Source organism: Fistularia commersonii, chromosome 35 (assembly GCF_037954325.1).
Source record: "Fistularia commersonii isolate RoL2024-O1a breed Wild chromosome 35, RoL_Fcom_v1.0, whole genome shotgun sequence".
Classification (NCBI taxonomy): Eukaryota; Metazoa; Chordata; class Actinopteri; order Syngnathiformes; family Fistulariidae; genus Fistularia; species Fistularia commersonii.
In genome coordinates, this window is record NC_141318.1 from 107,501 (window position 1) to 130,258 (window position 22,758).

The 22,758-nt window shown below is 53.8% G+C and overlaps 2 protein-coding genes across 3 annotated transcripts; one reads left to right on the forward strand and one right to left on the reverse strand.

The window, feature by feature from the left end:
* Positions 1-867: 867 nt before the first annotated feature.
* Positions 868-4,573, reverse strand: LOC147213628 (uncharacterized). Of its 2 annotated transcripts, XM_086142923.1 has the most exons (5): positions 4,310-4,341; positions 4,060-4,127; positions 3,704-3,752; positions 3,546-3,622; positions 868-2,655 (listed from the first exon to the last, which is right to left on the reverse strand). In XM_086142923.1, the coding sequence occupies exons 1-5, from the start codon at positions 4,324-4,326 to the stop codon at positions 1,685-1,687; spliced, it is 1,182 nt and encodes a 393-aa protein (XP_085999049.1). In that variant the 5' UTR covers positions 4,327-4,341; the 3' UTR covers positions 868-1,684. The 2 variants fall into 2 exon arrangements, with proteins under 2 accessions (XP_085999049.1, XP_085999048.1); XM_086142922.1 differs by lacking the exon at positions 4,060-4,127 and having other exon boundaries at positions 4,218-4,573.
* Positions 4,574-9,698: 5,125 nt separating this feature from the next.
* rabep1 (rabaptin, RAB GTPase binding effector protein 1) lies at positions 9,699-22,352 on the forward strand. Its single transcript, XM_086142270.1, has 18 exons — positions 9,699-9,844; positions 13,345-13,470; positions 13,949-14,152; positions 14,223-14,383; positions 14,844-14,963; positions 15,066-15,201; positions 17,227-17,405; positions 17,795-17,905; positions 18,553-19,011; positions 19,089-19,193; positions 19,267-19,383; positions 19,461-19,559; positions 19,684-19,824; positions 20,135-20,324; positions 20,748-20,803; positions 20,947-21,045; positions 21,325-21,441; positions 21,780-22,352. Exons 1-18 carry the CDS (start codon positions 9,796-9,798, stop codon positions 21,879-21,881), a joined length of 2,571 nt encoding a protein of 856 aa, XP_085998396.1. The 5' UTR covers positions 9,699-9,795; the 3' UTR covers positions 21,882-22,352.
* The last annotated feature ends 406 nt before the right edge of the window (positions 22,353-22,758 follow it).

Below are 22,758 nucleotides of genomic sequence, written 5' to 3' on the forward strand. Positions count from 1 at the left end.
GGAAAAAGTCGAGGATGAAGAGCGCTCCGATTGGCTGAAGCCGCCCGGCTCCTCCACCAATCAGAGGCCGTGCAGTAAATTGGCCCCGCCCACCGCTCTCCCGCGCCCCCCGGCGGCGAGAGGACGGAGGTGCGTGTGAGCCGGACCAGAAGGAGTCCGGCTCACACGCACCCCTTCAGGTCCGGCCCTGGAGAACCCAGCTGGAGGCTCCTCGCCATCCTGGAGGCTCCTCGCCTTCCCGCCGCCGGAGGTCTGCGTTCGGCCCGCGGGTCCGGATCCTTCTGCCAAGGACGGACCTGGAGGACTTTGCCAGGAGCCGTGCATCCAGATCCCGGCCTTGGACCGGCCTTGGACCGGCCTCCCTGACCTCCTCGTTCTTGCCTGTGGATCCAGAGGCCGCGGGTCTCGGCGGCAGCCTGGACTGGATCCGACGGCATCAGACCTCAGGGTCAGGGTCAGGATCAGGGTCAGGGTCAGGATCAGGATCAGGATCAGGATCAGGATCAGGGTCAGGATCAGGGTCAGGGTCAGGGTCAGGGTCAGGATCAGGATCAGGATCAGGATCAGGGTCAGGATCAGGATCAGGATCAGGGTCAGGATCAGGGTCAGGGTCAGGGTCAGGGTCAGGATCAGGATCAGGGTCAGGATCAGGGTCAGGATCAGGATCAGGATCAGGATCAGGGTCAGGATCAGGGTCAGGATCAGGGTCAGGGTCAGGATCAGGATCAGGATCAGGGTCAGGATCAGGATCAGGGTCAGGATCAGGGTCAGGGTCAGGATCAGGGTCAGGATCAGGATCAGCCGAAACCCGCCTCTGTGGTTTCGGACCCGAATGGATCCTCGCTCTCTGAAGAAAGTGAAAACTGCTCGGAGGAGAAGCGTTTTATTCAAGCATTGAGATGTTAACATGGTCATGTGCTCAGTGGAGAAGAAGAAGAAGAAGAAGATCTGGAGGGTTTGGACAAGATCCTGAACTTGGAGTCAAATCATTTGCGATTCATCCTTTGAAGACATCACGTCCTCTGGCGGTCGAGGTCGAACCCGTCGCAGCTCCGCTTCGCCCGGCTGTCCGTCATCCAACCGCTCACCCTCTACGGAGAACCTTCGAAGAACCCGCTGTCTGTTCATGGTCGGGTGAGAACCCGCAGAGAACCCGGTCCACCGCCGGATCCGAACCGGAGGAGGAGACGGTTCTCGTGACTGACGGCCTCCTGGATCCGTTTCCTGATTTCCCTCAAATGACAGGTGGTGGAGCTCCTGTGGTTGGAAGCTCTCCCGCGCTGCAGCGTGATGTTTCTTCATGATTTCACAGAAAAGTCTGGGCTGCCGGAGGTTCCGCTCAGATTGTTCTCCATCTTGTGGTCGCGGCGGCGGCGGCGGCGGACCGGCAGCCTGTTATTTTGTGGCGTGAAACTTCTCGGAAGTAGGTCCGCAGCCGTGGCCTCCTGCAGGGTTCATCTCCACCGCCAGAGGGCGCCGTGTGACAGGCGGCCATTTTGATCCCCGATTAAAACGATTGGTTAGAGGTTCGGTTTCTGGTGGTTCCTATCTCAAAGTTCAGAGAAGAACCCTGAGCTGAAGGAACCGCCTGAAGTTCTGGTGCACTCAACTATAATCAACATGACCTTGTTCTTCTGTCTGACCAGCAGGAACCTGCTTCCATAAGCCAAGAACCTCCGGAACCTCACCATCCGGGGATCCAACCGACGTCGTCGTAGTCCTCTCCTGCCTCCTTGTAGCCTCCTCTTCCCTGCTCCTGGTTTCCTCCTCCTCCCGGGTTTTCTTCTCCATCGATGTCATCATAGTCCACGGACGAGTCATCAGTTGGACCAGGACCAATCTGATCCTCTTCCTCTAGCTTCACGTAGTCCAGGGGGTCAGCCAGGTAATAGTCGTTGTCTGGATCCTGGTGTCGGTCCTGTACGTAGTCTGGTTCCTGGAGTCGGTCCTGTTCGTAGTCTGGATCCTGGAGTCGGTCTTGTTCGTAGTCTGGGTCCCGGAGTCGGTCCTGTTCGTAGTCTGGTTCCCGGAGTCGGTCCTGTTCGTAGTCTGGATCCTGGAGTCGGTCTTGTTCGTAGTCTGGGTCCTGGAGTCGGTCTTGTTCGTAGTCTGGGTCCCGGAGTCGGTCCTGTTCGTAGTCTGGTTCCTGGAGTCGGTCCTGTTCGTAGTCTGGGTCCCGGAGTCGGTCCTGTTCGTAGTCTGGGTCCCGGAGTCGGTCCTGTTCATAGTCTGGTTCCCGGAGTCGGTCTTGTTCGTAGTCTGGGTCCCGGAGTCGGTCCTGTTCATAGTCTGGTTCCCGGAGTCGGTCCTGTTCGTAGTCTGCTTCCTGGAGTCGGTCTTGTTCGTAGTCTGGGTCCCGGAGTCGGTCCTGTTCATAGTCTGGTTCCCGGAGTCGGTCCTGTTCGTAGTCTGGTTCCTGGAGTCGGTCTTGTTCGTAGTCTGGGTCCCGGAGTCGGTCCTGTTCGTAGTCTGGTTCCTGGAGTCGGTCTTGCTCATAGTCTGGGTCCTTGTCCAGGCCTTGTACATAGTCTGGGTCTTTGTCCAGGCCTTGTACATAGTCTGGGTCTTTGTCCAGGCCTTGTACATAGTCTGGGTCCTGGACCTGCTTCCCTAGGTGGCCTGGCCCCTCGGACAGATTCTCGTAGCTCCGAGCTCCTGAAACAAGAACCATCATGTCTGAGGTCGCAGATAAAAATCACATGTTTGTTCTGAAAGGGGTCTGGAGGACGTGGCCCTAGTCTTTGCAGTGGGCAGACCTGGTCCTGGTTTTTCCAGTGGCCAGACCCGGTCCTGGTCTTTGCAGTGCCTAGACCTGGTCCTGGTCATGGGCCCTGGGTCTCAGTGCCTGAAACCACCTCCATGAGAGGTGGTACAGGAGCAGTTGCTGCCCTCTAGTGGCCGTGGTCATAAATACACTTGACAATAAGCTTAAGAATGATCTAGAGAAGAACATGAATGAAGAGAGCCGCCCCCCCAGACCTCCTTAGACCACTCCTGGTGTCACAACGCAGGATTCTCAATGCTCATTGTGATTGGCATTAACAAGGCTAGCCGTCCCTGTCCTGACCTTTGACCTCCTGAATACACGATGTTGTATTTGTGGAGCAATCCATCCTGGTCGTGCTCATGGCTGACAGCTACGTCTCCATCCAGAGGAACAGACCTCAGAGAAGCAACCTTACGGATCTCAGTTAGAACCTCCTCCGGTGGTCCACAGTCAGGCGGTTCTGCGGGTTCTGTGGCGTGGTCTAGGCCGGGTTCTACGGGTGAAATTACAGGCTTCCCGTCCGAGCGCCGTGCACCGCTGTTAGCCTCAGCTAAGCTACGCGAAGCTGAGCTAAGCAAAGCTAAGCTAAGCAGGTATCAAGACCGTCAACTGATGTCACTGTTGGGTTTGATTCGAAACCAGACAAAGAGGTTTCCAAAATCAATTCTGTGAATGGTTCCTCGTTCAGATGGCCTGGAGGAGGAGGGCTGTGCGCATGACGCGGTGAGGGCTGGGGTTCGTGATGATCGATGAAGACGGCGTGAAGCGGAAACCTTGCCTGCTGCCAGAAACTGTGTCCGAGGAGGAAGAGCAGGAACCTCCTCCTTCACGCTCAGCGCTCTCTGCTTGTAGCTCCTGAAGAAGCCAGAGGAGAAAAGGTTCACTCGGGGTCGGTTCTCTCGCCTGTTAGCCTGTTCGCTGGAGGTTTGTAATTACACGGCATTGATGTGCGACACTCGGCGAGGCGGCAAGGTTCTCCGTGTTCCTGTGAGACAAAGAGAAGAGCAGACGTGAAGAACGTCGAAGACGCCACGTTCCGCCACGTTCCACCACGTTCCACCAGCGGAGTTCCTTTTGGTCCTCCGACTGTGACAGCAGGGGAAATCTATTGTTTTAAAAAGTAATTCATCGAAACCTCTTTAATGTAAAATCTATTGATTTAAAAAGGTAATTTAAGCATGTTTAATTTAAAACGTAATTCATTTCAACATATTTAATATAAAACCTTTTACTAATTTAAAATACAATTCATGTCAATGTATTAAAGTCTATTTATTCAAGCAGCCTTTCACCAAAAGGCATTTCGAGCGTCTCGGAGGCGCCGGTCCGCTGCCGTCGCCGTCGGCGGGGCTTCGGCCTCCTGCGGAGAAAAGCAGAAGCCGACAGAAAGAGACAGAGAAAAGAGAGAAAAGCGAAGCTCAAGGTGGGATATGCAAACGAAGAGCCCGACCTCTGGAGATGCATTTGTTGATGTAGACAAAGACGAGGGCGATGAGCACGGTGACGAAGATCATCGCCACGGCCACCCACAGCCACAGGTACCTGCGAAGGAAGTCCATGGAGCCCGGGAGAAGGTCTGAGAGGGACTGAGGAGGAGGACGAGGGCGCCGAGGAAAGGAGGCGTCGGAAAGAAGACGATCCACCACTTCCCCTTTCTGGGTACTGGCGCGGAGGAGGGGTGGAGCAGGGGTGGAGGAGGAGGTCCTCGCTCTGCTCGCCGGAGGAACTCCGGCCGCGACGGCAGCTGCGTGACTTTGACTGATGCCGAACCGTCAAAGTGGCGAGCAGATGTCGTTTATCTGCCGGACCCGGCTCTCTCGCTGCTTCCTGCTGCTTCCTGCTGCTTCCTGCAGCTGCGGCGAGGAAAGCGAGAGAACACGCCAATGTGGCTGGAGGTCAGGAGGTCAGGAGGTCACGGCGTCGTCTGTGTCTCAACACCCACACCTGCTAGGAAGCATTCTCAGGTCGAGATTCGACACGACGCGGCCCTCCCTCGTCCAGAAGGTGGAAGCCCTCGTGTCTCACCTGGTCAGGGAGCGGCGGCGATGGCGGGGTGGTGACGGAGGCGGCGGTCTCAGACAGGAGATGGTGGAGGAGAAGTAAAACAGACCTTGTCATCCTCTCAATTTGCATAAACCGCTTATGGTTTTCTTCTGCAGCTGCGTGTCACTTCCTCCTTCTCACCCTGGTCGCTCAGTCTGCGTCACGACAGCCCCTGCAGAAGCTCGGGGTGTGCTGCCACGCTTTAGGGGAAACATCTGGTCCGCTCCTGCGTGGAGGATGTTGAAGGTGTTGGAGCAGCAGCTTCACTTCATGCCGTCCACAGACAGATCCCATTAATTAATCTCACCCATTAATTCACCACCTCATTCATTCACCACCTCAGCTATTCATTAACCACGTCAACCATTCATTAACCACCTCACCCATTCAATACTTCATCCATTCACCACCTCACAAATCCACCAACCCCCTCAACCATTGACTACATCGCCCATTCATTCACCCTCTCATCCAATCACCACCTCACCCATTTACTCTCTGTCTCACCCATTCACTACTTTAACCATTCACCTCCTCACAAATCCACTAACCCCCTCAACCATTGACTACTTCACCCATTCATTCACCATCTAATTCAGTCATCGCCCACCCATTCACTCTCTGTCTCACCCATTCATTCACCACCTCACCCATTCATTCACCACCTCACCCATTCATTCACTACATCACCCATTCATTCACCACCTCACCCATTCATTCACTACATCACCCATTCACATGTCATGCCTAACTGTTGTCGACATTATCCTTGTTGGTCGCAGCTCAACCCTGACCCTGAACGTCCTGACAATTTTTTGTTTATTTTTTCATTGCTATTGTCACTCTGTTAGTGTCTCTATCCCTGCTGTTGCTGTTTTGGTTGTCTATTTTCACCCTTACTGTCTTTTTTTTTTCCATTCCGTTGTCCATTCTTATCCTCGATGTTGTTGTTGTTGTTGTTCACTCTGCTGTCTATTTATTAATAATAATTTATCCCATTATGATTATTAAGGGTAATGCAGCCTCAGGGCGGCACTGGCCTATGTCTCTCCAAGCCTGCCTTGGGGGGTCACGGAGCAGTGCCTCCCTGAGCCGGTCCCAAGCCCGGATAAATGCAGAGGGTTGCGTCAGGAAATCAAAAAAAACATGCGAGTCAACCAAAACTATACCATACCGGATCGGTCGTGGACCGGGTTAACAACGACCGCCATTGGTGCTGATGACCTACAGGGTACTAATGGAAATTGGGCTACTGTGGGTCGAAGAACAAGAACAAGAAGAAGAGGAGGAGTGTGTGTTCGGAAGCAGAGAGAGAGGAGGAAAGGAAAGAGCCTGGGACTGAGAGGAGGGACTTTGAATATTGGGACTATGACAGGAAAAGGTAGAGAGTTGGTGGACATGATGCAGAGAAGGAAGGTGGATATACTGTGTGTCCAGGAGACCAGGTGGAAAGGTAGTAAGGCTAGAGGCTTAGGAGCAGCTTTACGTTGTACTATTATGGTACTGACAGGAAGAGAAATGGAGTAGGAGTTATCTTGAAGGAGGATTTTGTTAGGAACGTTCTGGAGGTGGAAAGAATGTCAGATAGACTTATGAGTCTGAAACTGGAAATTGAAGGTGTGATGCTCAATGTTGTTAGTGGCTATGCCCCGCAGGTGGGATGTGAATCTGAAGAGAAGGAGAAGTTCTGGAATGAGTTAGATGAAGTGATGCAGAATATTCCCAGAAATGAGAGTGGTCATTGGTGCAGACTTCAATGGACATGTTGGTGAAGGCAATAGAGGGGATGAAGAAGTGATGGGCAGATTTGGTATCCAGGATAGGAATGCCGAGGGACAGATGGTGGTAGATTTTGCAAAAAGGATGGAAATGGCTGTAGTGAACACCTTTTTCCAGAAAAAACAGGAACATAGGGTAACTTATAAGAGCGGAGGTAGGAGCACGCAGGTAGACTACATCTTGTATAGACGAGGTAACCTGAAAGAGATCAGTGACTGCAAAGTAGTTGTAGGTGAGAGTGTAGCCAGACAGCATAGGATGGTGGTTTGTAGGATGACTCTGGTGACAAGGAAGATGAAGAGGACAAAGGCAGAGCAGAAGACAAAGTGGTGGAAGCTGAAAGGGGAGGAGTGTTGCATGGTTTTCAGGGAGGAGTTGAGAAAGGGTCTGGGTGGTCAGGGTGAGCTTCCAGATGATTGGACAACAACAGCTAGTGTTATCAGGGAGACAGGTAGAAGAGTACTTGGTGTGTCATCTGGAAGGAAAGTAGATAAGGTGACTTGGTGGTGGAATGAAGAAGTTCAGGAGTGTATACAGAGCAAGCGGTTAGCAAAGAGGAAGTGGGATACTGAGAGGACTGAAGAGAACAGACAGGAGTTCAGGGAGATGCGGTGAAAGGTAAAGATAGAGGTAGCAAAGACAAAACAAAGGGCGTATGATGACTTGTATGCTCGGTTGGATAGTAAGGAGGATGAGAATGATCTATACAGGTTGGCGAAACAGAGAGATAAAGATGGAAAGGATGTACAACAGGTCCGGGTGATAAAGGACAGAGAGGGAAATGTATTGACAGATGCTAGAAGAGTGATGGGAAGATGGAAAGAGTACTTTGATGAGCTGATGAATGTGGAAAATGAAAGAGAGGCAAGGGTAGAAGAGGGGGCTATTGTAGACCACAAAGTAGCAGAGATTAGTAAAAGTGAAGTAAGAAAGGCATTGAAGAGGATGAAGAGTGGAAAAGCAGTTGGTCCTGATGATATACCTGTGGAGGTGTGGAAGTGTCTAGGAGAGGCAGCGGTAGACTTTCTGACTTGATTATTCAACAGGATCTTAGAGAGTGAGAAGATGCCTGAAGAATGGAGACAAAGTGTGATGTGCCTATTTTTAAGAATAAAGGGGATGTGCAGAATTGTGGCAACTATAGAGGGATAAAGTTGATGAGCCATACAATGAAGTTATGGGAAAGAGTAGTGGAAACTAGACTGAGAGCAGAAGTCAGCATCTGTGAACAGCAGTATGGCTTCATGCCTAGGAAGAGTACTACAGATGCAGTATTTGCGTTGAGAATACTAATAGAAAAGTACAGAGAAGGCCAGAGGGAGTTGCATTGTGTTTTTGTAGACCTAGAAAAGGCATATGACAGGGTGCCAAGAGAGGAGCTCTGGTATTGTATGAGGAAGTCTGGAGTGGCAGAGAAGTATGTTAGACTGGCGCAGGACATGTATGCTAGCTGTGAGACACTGGTACGGTGTGCTGTAGGGGTAACAGAGAAGTTCAAGGTGGAGGTGGGACTCCATCAGGGATCAGCTCTGAGCCTCTTCTTGTTTACAATGGTGATGGACAGGCTGACAGATGAGGTGAGACAGGAATCCCCATGGACCATGATGTTTGCGGATGACATTGCGATCTGTAGTGAGAGCAGACAACAGGTAGAGGAACATCTAGAGATGTGGAGGTATGCTCTGGAAAGGAGAGGAATGAAAGTCAGTCGCAGCAAGACAGAATATATGTGAGTGAATGAGAGGAACTCGGGTGGAACGGTGAGGCTACAGGGAGTGGAGATCAAGAAGCTGGAGGATTTCAGGTACTTGGGGTCAACAGTCCAGAGCGTAGGAGAGTTTGAAAAAGAGGTGAAGAGACGGGTCCAAGCAGGTTGGAATGGGTGGAGAAAAGTGTCAGGGGTACCAAGAGATAGAAGAACATCAGCCAGAATAAAAGGAAAGGTGTACAAGACAGTGGTGAGACCAGCGATGATGTTTGGACTAGAAACTGTTCCAATGACCAAAAGAAAGCAGACAGAACTAGAGGTTGCAGAGATGAAGATGTTGAGGTTGTCTTTGGGAGTGACCAGGATGGAGAGAATCAGGAATGAGTCTATCAGAGGAACAGCACATGTTCGACGTTTTGGAGAGAAGGTCAGAGAAGCCAGACTGAGATGGTTGGGTCATGGACAGAGGAGGGTAGTGAATATATTGGTAGACAGATGCTGGAATTGGAGCTGCCAGGCAAGAGGTCTGGAGGAAGACCAAAGAGAAGATTTATGGACGTAGTGAGAGAGGATATGGCGACACCTGACAGGAAAAGCCGAAAGAAGAAGAAGAATTATGATTATCAAGGGGCAATTGGTTCTGTGCAACGAAGCCATCTCGGATGAGCATGAGCAGTAGGTTGCAGTTTGGAGCAGCGAGGGCTCGCCGTGTTGCTCAACAACGCTTGGAGGCGCTTGGAGGAGCCGGGAATCCAACCGGGAATGTTTGCTTCCAGAGACGCTCGCTCGACCTCCTCCGCCACGCCGCCCCTATTGTGGATGTCTTTTGCTATCTTCTAATTGTCTCTCTATTTGTATTTATATTCATATTTACTGACACTATAACTGCTGTGACAAAGGAATTTCTCCAATGGGGATCGATAAAGTTGATCTTATCTTAATATCTCCTTCTGCTTTCACTTTGATCTTTGAAGTTCAAAAGATTGCTTGGCAATTAAACAGATCCACTTAATAATTCTTTCATCAAACCATCCGTGTCATTTGACAGCTGAAGGAACGCGCCTTTACATTTCTGATGCGGACAAAGTTCATCTTGTCTTCATTCTGGAACCCAAAAGCAGGTCAACCGCTTTTATTTTGAAAGGTCCCATCGGCTCAGTCAAGCTCCGCTAATGCGGCGCGATCTTCACAGGAAGTCGACCGACGGCCGGCCAAATCTTAGCGTTTTAAGGAAAAACGCGCCCCCGGGAGGCGTTCGGGTTCTGCCTCCCGGCGACGACCGACATGCCGACGGTTCGAGATCCCGACGGCATCGTCTTTACGACGTCTGAGCAGCCAGATCGGACGTGGAGAAGTGATATTATTTTGAAAACTGTGTCGGAAACAGCGTGGTTGCCTGTCGCTAGCTTCACCCTGATTGTGATGTTAGCCCGCTCGCAGGACGCTCCGAGCTCGGATCCCAGCGCTCCCGTCACCGCTCCAAGCTCCCGGGGAAACCATGTCCGAGGAGGCCGCCGGGGCCGCCGTCGCCCCCGCCCAGCGTGACGGTAAATGTCGACTGTTCTCCGCGGTCGTCCAGGGTCTGGAGACCGGCGAGTCCGCGGCCTCCGCATCCGGAGCCCATTAGCCTGTTAGCATCCCGGGCGACGTGTCACTGCCGTCTCCGAGCCTCCAGCTGCGCAGCGGTTCGACCGCGGCCGCTAGCAGGTTCCTCCGCCGCTAGCTGCTCCCGCGGCCGCTAGCAGGTACCGCGGCCGCTAGCGGCGGGGCGGCCGCTCGCAGGACCCTCGGCCGCCGGCCGGTTCCACGGCCAGCTGCTGCTCACCGGTCGTTCGGGACCGGAACCGCCGCGTCTCGGCGGGCTGAGGCGGGCGGGATGTCCCCGCTCTCCAGGAACCTCCGGACCGGCCACTAGCCTCCGCCTCCGCCGCGGCTAACAGCGTCCCGCCGGCCTGCGCCGCCTGTCACGGCAGCGGTCACATGCCCCTCCGGACCGGGCGGGCCGAGCCTGCGGCCGGACCCCGCGGCCCGCCGGGGGCCTCGGCCGCTGCGGGGCTCCCGGCGGCCGGACTGGAGCGGCACTTTAGCCCCTGTCAATTTATCGATCAATTAATCAATTTACATCGAAGCTGTTTTTTTTTTTTAATCAATACCAGCATTTCTGACATAATTAATTTAACTCGAAGACAATCCAATATTAATACAAAGGAGGAAGTCTGCGCGGTCTTTATCTCAATAACAATTATTATCGTTATTGTTATTGTTGATAAGATCATTATTATTGATGATGTTATTATCGTCAGTGTTTTTGTTGTCGTCGTCATAACAACCAGTCCTTTCCTTCAGACTGACACTGTGATGGGGGTCGGGTCTTCCCTCCAATGGTCTGATACTCCACCAATTGTTTTATTGATTATTTGGTTTTACTTATAGTATTTTGTCACTAGGTTAACCAGCTCCGTGTTCCTCCTGGTCCTCGATCCTTCCATTTGTTAATAACGAGGAGGAGAGCGTGATTGGCTGACAGTCTTGGCTGATAATTGACCGCTTACTGATCATTTCCCGGCATCGGTTCGTTGTGATCAGCCGACCGATCAGAAGGAGCTTCCTGGTCGAGGGAGGTCAGCACCGGTCTTCACCTCTGCAGTGTTTCTTCTGTGAACTTCCAGGATCCTTGATGGATGGATGGATGGATGGACTGACTGAAAGCGGAGGACTTCTACACTCTATCTGTCCTTCTCAGGATAGAATCCCCTGCACTGATGAACCAATTACATGCCGCCACGGGGCGATGCCAGGGAGCAGTTCGGGTTCAGTGTGTCGCTCAACAACACTTCTGCAGCTCGGACCGGGTTGGGCAACCCTTTTGACCCGTGAGGCCGGGCCAGGAGACGATGTGTGAACGGACATAAACGACATGCATAGAAGAGAAGGACATGTAAAAGCATTTACATGAAAGATTTAAGCCTTTTAGCAAAGCATGCCAATGCGGGGCTCATCGATCGGGTTGTTTTCCCAATCACTGCTTCCGGAGCGCAGTAGAAAAAGCCGCGTGGATCGCAGGGTCAGTGTTGTTGATCTCGCTTTTTGCCTGTGCATTTTGTTGTGGCGATTCTCAGGATGGATCCGAGGTGTCGGTCAGTTCACTCGGATCCGTGAGGGGTTTCGCCGGTGTCGGTGACGCTGAATGTCTGCTCACGTATGTAGGTGGAACCAAAGAACGTCAGCGTCTTACGGGCCGTTGTCCGGAGGTTTGATAATCGCTAATTTGAATGCCGGCATATAAATTGCCTTGGTTGTCACGGTTCCCAGTGCTTTTTTCGGTCCACCTTGACAGTTGCCGCCCATGGGGGGGGCGATCGGCGGGGACCCAAAGGCTTCGCCTCGCCCAGCGAGTTGCCAGGTTTTCTTGTTTTTCCCTTTCCAGTGGAATAATGTTTCGCCACAGGAGACCTCCTGGACCCGCCCCTGCCTGTCTTACATCCCGTCGCCCGACCCGGCGAGCCCCCCTCTGTCTTACCCGTCCTCCCGGTACCGACCTTGCCTGTTTCCGAATGCTTCATCCGCATTCTGCTGTTCCGAACTGCCGGAGCCTCGGTACGGTCCATGAACTCTTCCTCTGTTGGTGTGGAGTGGCAGTCGGGTCCGTACCCCACCCGCTACATTGGTACTGAATAATAATTTATCCTTTATTAGTCCCCGTTCTCTGTAAAGAACCCATCACGAATGAACCATGAGCAGTTTGCTGCCGTCGACCAGCACCTGGGGAGCAGTTAGGGTTTCAGTGTCTTGCTTGACGTAAATGTAACCAGGAATGTTCGGTTCCAAAGACGAGTGGTCTACCTCCTGAGCTACGCCGCCCCGACTGGACTCTTGGTCAAGGTCTGTCGGTGAAGTCTGTAAAGCAGCCGTTTTCTTTTGATGGGACTCCGTGGAAAAAGCATTTCTTGCCGTCCACTTTTCGTTTCTGTGATCCGCTCATTTTTACAGCAGGGTTCAATGTGGAGAGCGAAAAAGCGACGTCAAGAGTAAAGGCCGCATCGAGGTTTCATTTTCATAAAAGCTGTATGAAAGCGGCCAAGCCTTTGGGTCCTGCAGGCCTGAGCTACGAGGAGCTCTGGAATCCAACCAGGAACCTTCACTGCCAAGACGAAATCCAACCAGGAACCTTCACTGCCGAGACGGAATCCAACCAGGAACCTTCACTGCTGAGACGGCTGCCGAAAACCGGGCCGCGCTCCTCTTCTACCCAAGCATCGCCGCCCCGTTGGAGAAGGTGGGATCGCTAGAACCCTCACCATCTGCTCCTCGGGATGGAACCAGAGCTCTCCTGCTGACGTGCATCTGGTTTCTGCTAAACTCGGGTCAAGAACGTTCCGGTCAAGGAAGCTGGAATGTTCCGTAGGAGCTCCGTGGAACGGCGTCAAAACCCCTGGCCCATTACTGGAGTTGGTTACCTTCAGGCCGCAGGAGTCCTCGTTCACCTCAACCATCTCCGGTGGTGTTTGAGGTGGAAGGTGAAGGTGTGGATTCTAACATGCTCCCTTCTGATCTACCGCAGTAGGTCTGTGGCAGGACATCCAACATGAGGACCAAAAGGACCATGAATAGCTTGAAGAACATGTAGGAATGGAGGAGCTTGAAGAACATGAACGTGAAGTGCTGGAAGAACATAAAGAATCTGTGTGAAATGGAAAGAAGTAGTTTTTGGCCAACTCTGCTTTTCAAAGATCAAAGCAGGGAAGAGTCGGTTCCTCCGGAGGAAGCTGGGGTCAAAGGTCGCCCCCTTCAGATAAGCAACAGCAGGAGATCAAGTCAACCTTTAATTTAAGATTTTTAAGAAACTCCTGCCGCAATCGATTTTAGATCCTTTCCAGAAGAACCGGAGATGTTTGTCTTTGTATTTGCTCCTTGAAGTTTCCGGTGAAGACTTTCAGATGTTCGTTTGAGTTCTACGGCAAACGTCCAGCCGTCGTTTGGTTTTATCATTCTGATCTTCTGGAGATTGACGGGTTCTCTGCGCTGGTCTTGTGTTCTCTATCTTCAGACGTTCTCCAGCCAGAGGCGGGGCTGGATCGGGATCGGCCCGAGTTCCTCAAACTGAAGCAGCAGCTGGAAGCCGAGTTCAACCAGAAGAGAGCCAAGCTGAAGGAGATCTATATGCTCAAAGAAGGTAGGCCTGCGGGGGGGGCTGTGGAGAAACACCTGGGGCTCAAGCTTAGCCAGAAGCCTTGCGATGGTCAGTCTGTTGGACCATCAGATGTTCCTGCCTCCAGTAGGAACATCCAGGGAGTCCTCGGTGAATCATAGCGGAGGTCAGGGACTCCTTGGGGACGCCGGGGAACACCTGGCAAACATCTCAGGAAGCTGCTCCTTGTTCCTGACATTTGGGCTCTGAGAGAGTCCGTATGGACAGAGCTGCTGGCCTTGGACCAGAGGGAGCCATGGATTGGCGCTTGATCCTCACTGGTGCGGTCGGTTCGAGGCTTCGGGTTCCCCCTGAGATAGCCGCCATGCTAGCTGTTTCGGCTCTATCTGAAGGTGGTTTAGGACCTTCGACGTACGGGCAGTGGTGGCCAAGTGCGGCTTCGGGTTCTACGTCCGCTCGCCTTGCTCCCGTCGCTGTAGCAACCTTTGTCCTTCCCGTCCAGCGGAGCTGCAGCGGCAGGTGGCGGCGCTGGGCGGCGCCCAGGACGAGCTGAGCTCCGTCCAGGCCCAGCTGGCCCAGGCCCGGGCCGAGATGGAGACCATCAAGGCGGTGGCCACCGTGTCGGAAAACACCAAGCAGGAGGCAATCGACCAGGTCCGCAGCCAATGGCAGGAGGAGGTGGCGTCGCTGCAGGCCATCATGAAAGGTAGGCCCGCTTCGTGGGCTCCTCCCAGAAGTCCTCCTCTTCTGAGCAGACCGCCTCCGGCCCTCCCCAGAGACCGTGTGCGAGTACGAGGTCCAGTTCCACCAGCGTCTGGAGCAGGAGCGCGCCCAGTGGAGCCAGTACCAGGAGGCCATGGAGAGGGAGATGGGAGATCTGAGGAGGCGCCTCACAGACGGCCAGGAGGAAGAGAACCTGGAGGACGAGATGAAGAAGGTAGGCCCGGTCTCAGAGACCATCTGTTAAGACAGTAGAATTGATCTTGTGGTGGCAAAGAAGCAGCCGGACCTGTCGGTCCTCCCTCGGAGCCTCGGAGCTCCCCTTCGGGCCCGAGGTCCCACAGAAGACCAGAGATGTTCAAATCAGCCCAAGAGAGAAGCAGCAGGTCTCAGGTCCACTCCAGGTTCTACTGTCTGTACTAATGGACCTCTGGTTGGACCCTCCACCTTCTAGATCACGAAGGGAACTGAACCAAAGACCTGCGTGTGTGTGTGTGTGTGTGTGTGTGTGTGTGTGTGTGTGTGTGTGTGTGTGTGTGTGTGTGTGTGTGTGTGTGTGTGTGTGTGTGTGTGTGTGTGTGTGTGTGTGTGTGTGTGTGTGTGTGTGTGTGTGTGTGTGTGTGAGTGTGTGAGTGAGAGAAGTAATTAGTAAAATGGTGGGTTGAACCTGATTCCAGGCCCAGGAGGATGCAGAGAAGCTACGTTCAGTGGTGATGCCGATGGAGCAGGAGATCACCGCGCTGAAGGCCAAACTGATGACGGCAGAAGAACGTGTGAAGGAGCTGGAGGCCTCCAAGGTGAGACCGGTGACCTTGGAAGGAGAACCTCAGGTTCCTGTCTCCACTCAGGTTCCGGTCCAGACGGGTTCTCCTGCGAGTTCACGTCGTCGTGTCCTCCAGGTCAAAGAGCTAAACCACGTGCTGGAGGCAGAGAAGTCCTGTCGCACCGACCTGGAGATGTACGTGGCCGTGCTGAACACCCAGAAGTCTGTCCTGCAGGAGGACGCCGAGAAACTACGGAAAGAGCTGCACGAAGGTACTTCATATTACTGCTAGTACTATTGCAACAAGTACTACAACTACTATTGCAACTACTCCCAGTACAACTACTACTGCTACCAGTACTACTACTACTATCACAACTGCGACCAGTACTACTACTACTACTACTACTGCTGCTACCAAACTACTGCTACTACCAGTACTACTGCTACCAGTACTACTACTACTATCACAACTGCGACCAGTACTACTACTACTACTACTACTGCTACTGCTGCTACCAAACTACTGCTACTACCAGTACTACAACTACTATTACAACTGCCACCAGTACTACTACTACTATTACAACGGCTACTAGTACTACTACTACTGTTACTGCTGCTACCAGTACTACTACTACTATCATAACTGCTACCAGTACTACTGCTACTGCTACTGGTGCTACCAGTACTACTACTACTGCTACCAGTACTACTACTACTACTATCACAACTGCTACCAGTACTAGTACTTCTGCTACTGCTGCCACCAGTACCACTGCTACTGCTACCAGTACTACTACTACTATTACAACTGCTACCAGTACTACTACTACTACTGCTGCTGCTACCAGTACTACTGATACTGCTACTGCTGCTACCAGTACTACTGCTACTGCTACTACCAGTACTACTACTACTGTTACCGCTGCTACCAGTACTACTGCTACTGCTACTACCAGTACTACTACTACTGTTACCGCTGCTACCAGTACTACTGCTACTACTGCTACCAGTACTACTACTATTATTACAGCTACCAGTACTGCTGCTACCAGTACTACTACTACTACTATTACAACTGCTACCAGTACCACTACTACTTGTACCTCCATGGCGACTAGGACCTGTTGCCCCCCTGGGGTGAAGACTCGGGAGTCTGTCTTGCAGAAGAACTTCAGAAAGACCCGGTGGTGAAGTGGAGTCAGAAGTATTCGGCAACATTTTACCAGCACCAACTTTATCTGCATTCTACTTCACTTTAGAGCAGCGGTCGGAAACCTCTGGTGCTTCCGGTGGCTCCTTTTGGCTCCCTGACGATTTTAAGTTGAAAAAAAAAAATCAGTTTGGAACCGATTTAAAAATACTTGTGCTAGGTAGTTGGTGTGAGAGAGGAGGATACAGAGAAAAGGGTTAGATGGAGAAAGTTGACTCGCTGTGGCGACCCCTGACCGGAAAAGCCGAAAGAAGAAGAAGAAGACCGTGTCATTTCAAAGTAAAAACAGAAATTAGATTTGAAGATAAATTTGACGGGTCACCCGTCGGTCGGGTCGAGAACCGACGGCCTCCGAGGACATCGGCGTCGTTATAAAGGTGAAGAAATCAATTTTATCAGATAGCCTACTAGTTTCTCCTTGTAACGGAGAAGATGGCGAAAAGAAAAAAGACATGATAACCGTGCACTCCGGGCTGCCTGGACAGAGGAACTTGCATTTGGATCTGCGGTATGTCTGATATGCACTGATAAAACTCCATGGATGAAATGGTCAAATGTAAAGCAGAACTTGGAACTGATCCATGCGGCACCAGAGGTCGCATTAAGAGTAAGACATATTTAATTTATTATACGTTAAAATACTCCATGGCCCTCAATGAAATATATTTAGAAATATTTGCCTCTTTTGGCTCTCCCAGTGAAAAAGGTTCCTGACTGCGGCTTTAGAGGAACTAAATCTGCTGCACTTGAAGGTAGATGGATCCAGTAGGTGGGTCAGTCCATCAGAAAGCTTCATTGGGGAGCAAAGCTTCTGAGCCCCGTAGCTGCATCTGCACCGGCTTCATGTTCTGGACCGGAATGGAACACCGGCTCGGTGCTGAGATGTTCCTTCCTGGAAGGACAACTAGCTTACTCGCCTGACCTTAAGTTAAGTTCTGAGGTTCTGGGTCACACCTGGACCACACTTAGCCTGTTCTTCAGAACACCACAGGGCCAAAAGCAGAACCCTCAGAAGCACTGAGATCCAGAACCTTGATAGGGGTCTGTCTGTCGGTGTGTGTGTGTGTGTGTGTGTTGTCAGTGTGTCACAAGCTGGAGTTGGAGCGTCAGCAGCACAACCAGCTCAAACACACCTGGCAGAGGGCCAACGACCAGTTCCTGGAGTCCCAGCGTCTCCTCATGAGGGACATGCAGAGGATCGAGAGCGTCCTGTCCTCTGAGCAGCTTCGCCAGGTGGAGGAGATGAAGAAGAAGGACCAGGTACACACACACACACACACACACACACAGGAAGCAGTGGGAGTGTGTGATTACCCATCACTGTGTCTTGAGCAAGATGAGGTCAGTGAGCCTGAAAACCTCTTCAGATGTGGTCTTCAACTCATGGTGATGTACCAGAGAGGTACCGGCTGGAGGTGCTCCTAACACTGTAGTAGATGTTTGAAACACTGATCTGGAGCAGAAACCCGCAGCACTGACCTGGAGAAGAGAATCCGATGTGTAGAAGACTCAGAGGAGGTAGCGGTGCAGCTGTCGTGGAGAGCGGTTGAAGGATGATGAGGACGAGGAGCATCGGGTCCTTACCTCCAACACTCCAGCTCTGGTTCAGCGGTGAAGATGAGAGGAGTAACCGTGGCTTTGTGTTGCAGGAGGAGGATGAGAAGGAGCGTCTCAGCCAAGTGGCGGAGCTGCAGGAGGAGGACGGCGGCGACAACACTGAGCCTTTGGAGGACATCTTCCTGGGCCTCAGTGTGGAGGAGGTAGGAGGGTCACCACGCCGGCCAGCCTCTCGGAAACCGGCCGCAAACGGGAGGGCAGCGGGATGATGGTCCTCCGGGTTCTCCTGGCTGACTGTCCAGGAGAAGACCAGATAGGACCAGCAATCACTAGAGCTGCAAAACCAGTAGAACCTCGAAACCGGCAGAACCTTAAAAACAGTAGACCCTTGAAACCAGTAGAACCCTATAGGCACTAGAACCTCGAAACCAGTAGAATCTTAAAACCACTAGAACCTTTAAACCGGCAGAACCTTAAGCTGGCAGAACCTTGGACCTCGTAGAACCTTAAAACCAGCATAACCTGAAGCCAGTAGAACCTTGAACCACCACACCCTGAAAGCAGTAGAGCCGTAGAGCTGTGGAGGGCGTTGCTCTCAGGTTGTAGAACCTCAGAAGGTTGTATCTGCAGCAGATGTGTGACAGGCCAACGTAAGACGTGTCTTAGGAGACCAGATGGAGCCAGAAGTAGAACCCATGGGACGTGAAACAGAAGGACTGAGGTTAAAAGGGGAAGGTTCTCCGGCGGACCCGTCGATCTGCTGACCTTGAGGCTTCATGGTGGGTCCTGTGGAGGAGAACGTGTCCGTCCGCTGGGATTCTCCTCAGGGAAGGCGATGCTCTGTGTTCAGGTTCCCGGCAGCCGCAGCGCCCACGGCTCGGCGCTGTCCCTGGAGGCCGAGGCGGCGGGCGTTCCTCCGGACCTCTACAAGGAGAACCTGCGGCGGGTGCAGTCCACCGACAGCCTGGGCTCCTCGCCGGCGGCCCAGCAGGGCCTGGCGGGCCAGAACCTCAAGGCCAAGTCGGCCAACAACTTGGACGAGTCGGACTTCGGGCCCCTGGTGGGGGCGGATTGCGGCGCGGCGGACGGGAGCTTCGGGGACGCCTCGTCCGTCGGCTCCATCAAGTTGACGGCGGGCCACTTCCTGCTGACCAAAGACCAGGAGAAGGCCATCAAAGCCATGACCCCGGAGCAGGAGGAGACGGCGTCCCTGCTGTCCAGCATCTCCCACGCCCCCGACACCGCCGTCCTGCCGCCCGCCGGCTACCGTCTGGTCAGCGACTCGGAGTGGAACCTTCTGCAGCAGGAGGTACGGGCCGCGGCCGCTCGGCGCCGCGCCGGTCCAGAAGGTGCTTGAAGGCCCACGTGTGGTTGGTCCGTCCGCAGGTGAAGAACGCCGGCAGGAAGCTGGGTCGCCGCTGCGACATGTGTTCCAACTACGAGAAGCAGCTGCAGGCCATCCAGGGCCAGGAGGCCGACACCCGGGACCAGGTCCGCCTCCCGCCGGCACGACCGGGAGAAGGTCGACGCGCCTCCTCCAACGGCCTCTGCTCCTCCGTTCCAGGTGAAGAAGCTCCAGGCCATGCTCCGCCAGGCCAACGACCAGCTGGAGAGGACCATGAGCGAGAAGCAGACGCTGGAGGCCTCCGTCAAATCGGGGAACGAGGAAACGGCCGCGAAGGTGACGAGGAGCGTCTTGAAGAGGGTGGCGATGAAGTCTCGTCCAGCCTTCACACCGGACACGTGTCTCCGTTCCAGGTGTCTGCTCTGGTCCAGAGGGTCCAGGAGTCGGAGAAGCTGCTCAGCACCTTACAGGTGGCCTTCGGCGAGGCCAGGAGGAGCACGCAGGAGCAGATGGTGAGCAGGTCCTGCTGCTGGTGGACCAAGAGGACCAGAAGACCACCTCACTGAGACTTGTGTGTGTGTGTGTGTGTGTGTGTGTGTGTGTGTGTGCGTGCGTGCGTGCGTGTGTGTGCGCCAGGCGGTCCTGGTTCGGTCCAGGGAGCAGGTGGCCGATGAGCTGAGCCGTCTGCAACGAGACAACGAGAGTCTTCAGGGCAAACACAGGCTGCACCTGGAGCTTCAGCAGCAGGAGGACTTCCACATGCCCAGCACCGTGGAGGTACCTGGACCTGCATGGACACACACACACACACACACACACACACATACACCTGCTCTCCCTGGGACTAGAGGACGTGGAAGAGTCGCTCTGACCTCCTTAAATGCAGATCTTCCTGCGTCAAGAGCCTTCATCCATCTTCAGGTTCTTCGGCCCGTCCGTCATGGTTCCTTCAGGTCACGCCAGCCAGATGTTCCAAATGTTGGACCGGAAAAGTTGGATGTTCTTCACTGTTCTCACGTCAGACTCAGAAGAGCCACTGGAACCTCCTCCTCCCACTGGTTCACACTGACTCTCGCCTGACCTTCAGGACCTGCAGATCCTGGCGCTGCAGCTGCGTGAGAACATGGTGGCGCTGAGGACGTCGGCCGACCACATGGAGGAGAAGCTGAAGGCTGAGATTCTGTTCCTCAAGGAGCAGATCCAGGCGGAGCAGTGCTTGAAAGAGAACCTGGAGGACACCCTGCAGCTGGAGATCGAGGGCTGCAAGGAGGAGATCGGTGAGAGACCTTCACGTCTGATTGGATGTTTGGTTACATTTGTTTGTTTCTTCTCCTCTGGAAACTGTCCTTCAGACGTTCTGGAAGGTATGAAGACCCTCAGACCCAGCTGGCGTTTCCTGTGTGTGTGTGTGTGTGTGTGTGTGCGTGCGTGCGTGCGTGCGCGCGTGCGTGTTTGTGTGACGTGTTCGTCTTCTGCTGGTCTGGAGAACCTTCAGACCCTCTGCAGGAGGACAGCCAGCGTTCATCTTTCATCTCAGCATGACCTTCTAGCCGTTTCTCAAACCCTTTAACCTGAAAGATCTCAGAGGCCTCTGAAGGCCTGGGTGGTTCTTCACCAGGGTTCTGTCCAACCAGCATGTCCGTCTGAGATGCCGTAGCTCCGCCCCTCTGACGGCCTCTAACGCTGTTCTCCTCCTGCAGCCTCGTTCTCCAGCTTGAAGACGGAGTTGGCACGGATGAAGGTGGAGAAGGAGCAGGTAACTACTGCGTTCTGAAGGTCATATGACCCTGAGAGGCGGAGCCAAGAGGAAGCCCCGCCCCCTGCCTCTGCTCCACAATTACGTGTGTGTGTGTGTGTGTGTGTGTGTGTGTGTGTGTGTGGGTGTGTGTGTGTGTGTAGTTGCAGGGCAGCCTAGCAGAGAGGACTCAGACCCTGGAGGAGCTCCAGGTGTTGAGGACCAACCTGGAGCAGCAGCTGAAGGACGTCTCCACCACCAAGGTGTGAAAGACTCAAGTAGTGGTAGCACTGTGTTCCTCACCCTGGAGGTCCTTCGCTCCTGATGGATGTGGACGTCGGTGCTCCATCAGATGCAGCAGAAGATGTTCTGGTCGTATTACAACGCAACAAACGGCGTCGGAGATGTTCTTGATGTTCGCTCGTGGGACGGACGGTCCGGTCCTCCTGCGGACCGGGTTCTGCCGGGCCCGTCCTCGGTCCCACCGAAGACCATCGGACGGTGGATCTAATGGGCTTCCCGTCTGCGTTTTTTTCCTCCAGGCTGCTCTGGAGAGCCAGGTCTTCGACGAGAAGGACAAGGCTCAGCGTCTCCAGACAGAGCTGGACGTCAGCGAGCAGGTCCAGAAGGACTTCGTCAAGCTCTCCCAGACCCTTCAGGTACCAGGTGTCGCCTTCTGCGAGGACGGGGCTGCTGGGGTTCTCAGAAACATGTCCTCACGGTCAAACATCTAGTCCAGGAAAGGTGGGCTTGAAGTCCTGCGGGGGGCTTGGCTCTGAACCCGGGGTGGGTTCCTCTCGACCGTGACTCCGTGAAGGTTCCACCTGGACCTCTGGAGCGGCTCAGCCAAGAAGCAGGAGGTCTGGTGGGCTTTGTGTCTTCACGGAGACCGGAGGTTCCCGCAGCTCTCTTGAGTCGGTATCTCCGTGAGACGGTCAGGCAAGGTCAGGGGGTCTGAAGAGGCGGCCGACGTTCTGAACCTTCTCCGCGTCCACAGGTGCAGCTGGAGCGAATCCGGCAGGCGGAGTCTCTGGACCGGATCCGCCTGATCCTGAACGACACCAACCTGACGGACATCAACCGGCTTCCGGAGACCTGAAGCCCGCGAGGTCTCCTCCCTCTGCCTCTCCGTCTCCCGGTAACACCACGGACCCGCCCCTCCTCAGCCCCGCCTCCTGGACCCTGGTGGACCAGTGTGGAGGACGGACCCGGCTCGGGGAGCGAGCGCGCCGGGCTGAAGAACACTAAGAGCATGTACATACGCGGGGCTCCAGATGGTTCCGCCGCGGTCCGGAGCGCCGTTCCTCCCAGACCTCCGGGACGCCCGCCGGTCCTTCCTGTGTTTTTTTGGGTTCCTTTTGTTTTTTGTCGCGTTTCCCCGACGACTGACATCTCCTGACGTTCTCCAGCCGCTGGCGGCCGCCCTTCGTCCGCGCCGCCCACGACTCGGACCGGCTCTGGAGCGGCGTGGGCGAGGACGGGAGGAGGCGCCGCCGCCGCCGCCATTTGTCTCTGTCTCATGAAGCCACCTGTTCCTCTGAAAGCTGCCGAAATACAGTGAAGAACCTTCTGGGCTGGTGATGTCGTTCTTTGACCCCCAAGGAGGCTTGCCGGGCCAACGCGACCTCTGACCTCTGACCTCCGACCTCCTCTCTGTCTCTCTTAACCTCTGACGCTCTGGATCTGAGTTTGACTGAAGCAGCAGCAGAACCTCAGACCATCCAAGTCTGGGGGTTCTCTTGTGTGTGTGTGTGTGTGTGTGTGTGTGTGTGTGTGTGTGTGTGTGTGTGTGTGTGTGTGTGTGTGTGTGTGATCCTGGAACCTGCAGTTGAACATCCTCAGATCCATTGGCTGATGACACCAAGGGATTGCTTGTAAGGCTTCCTGTGACAAAGATTAACCCTTAATCTCAATATTTATCTCAATAATCCCAGTAATCCCATGCTCTGGACTCCAGATCCTGAACACAGCAGGTG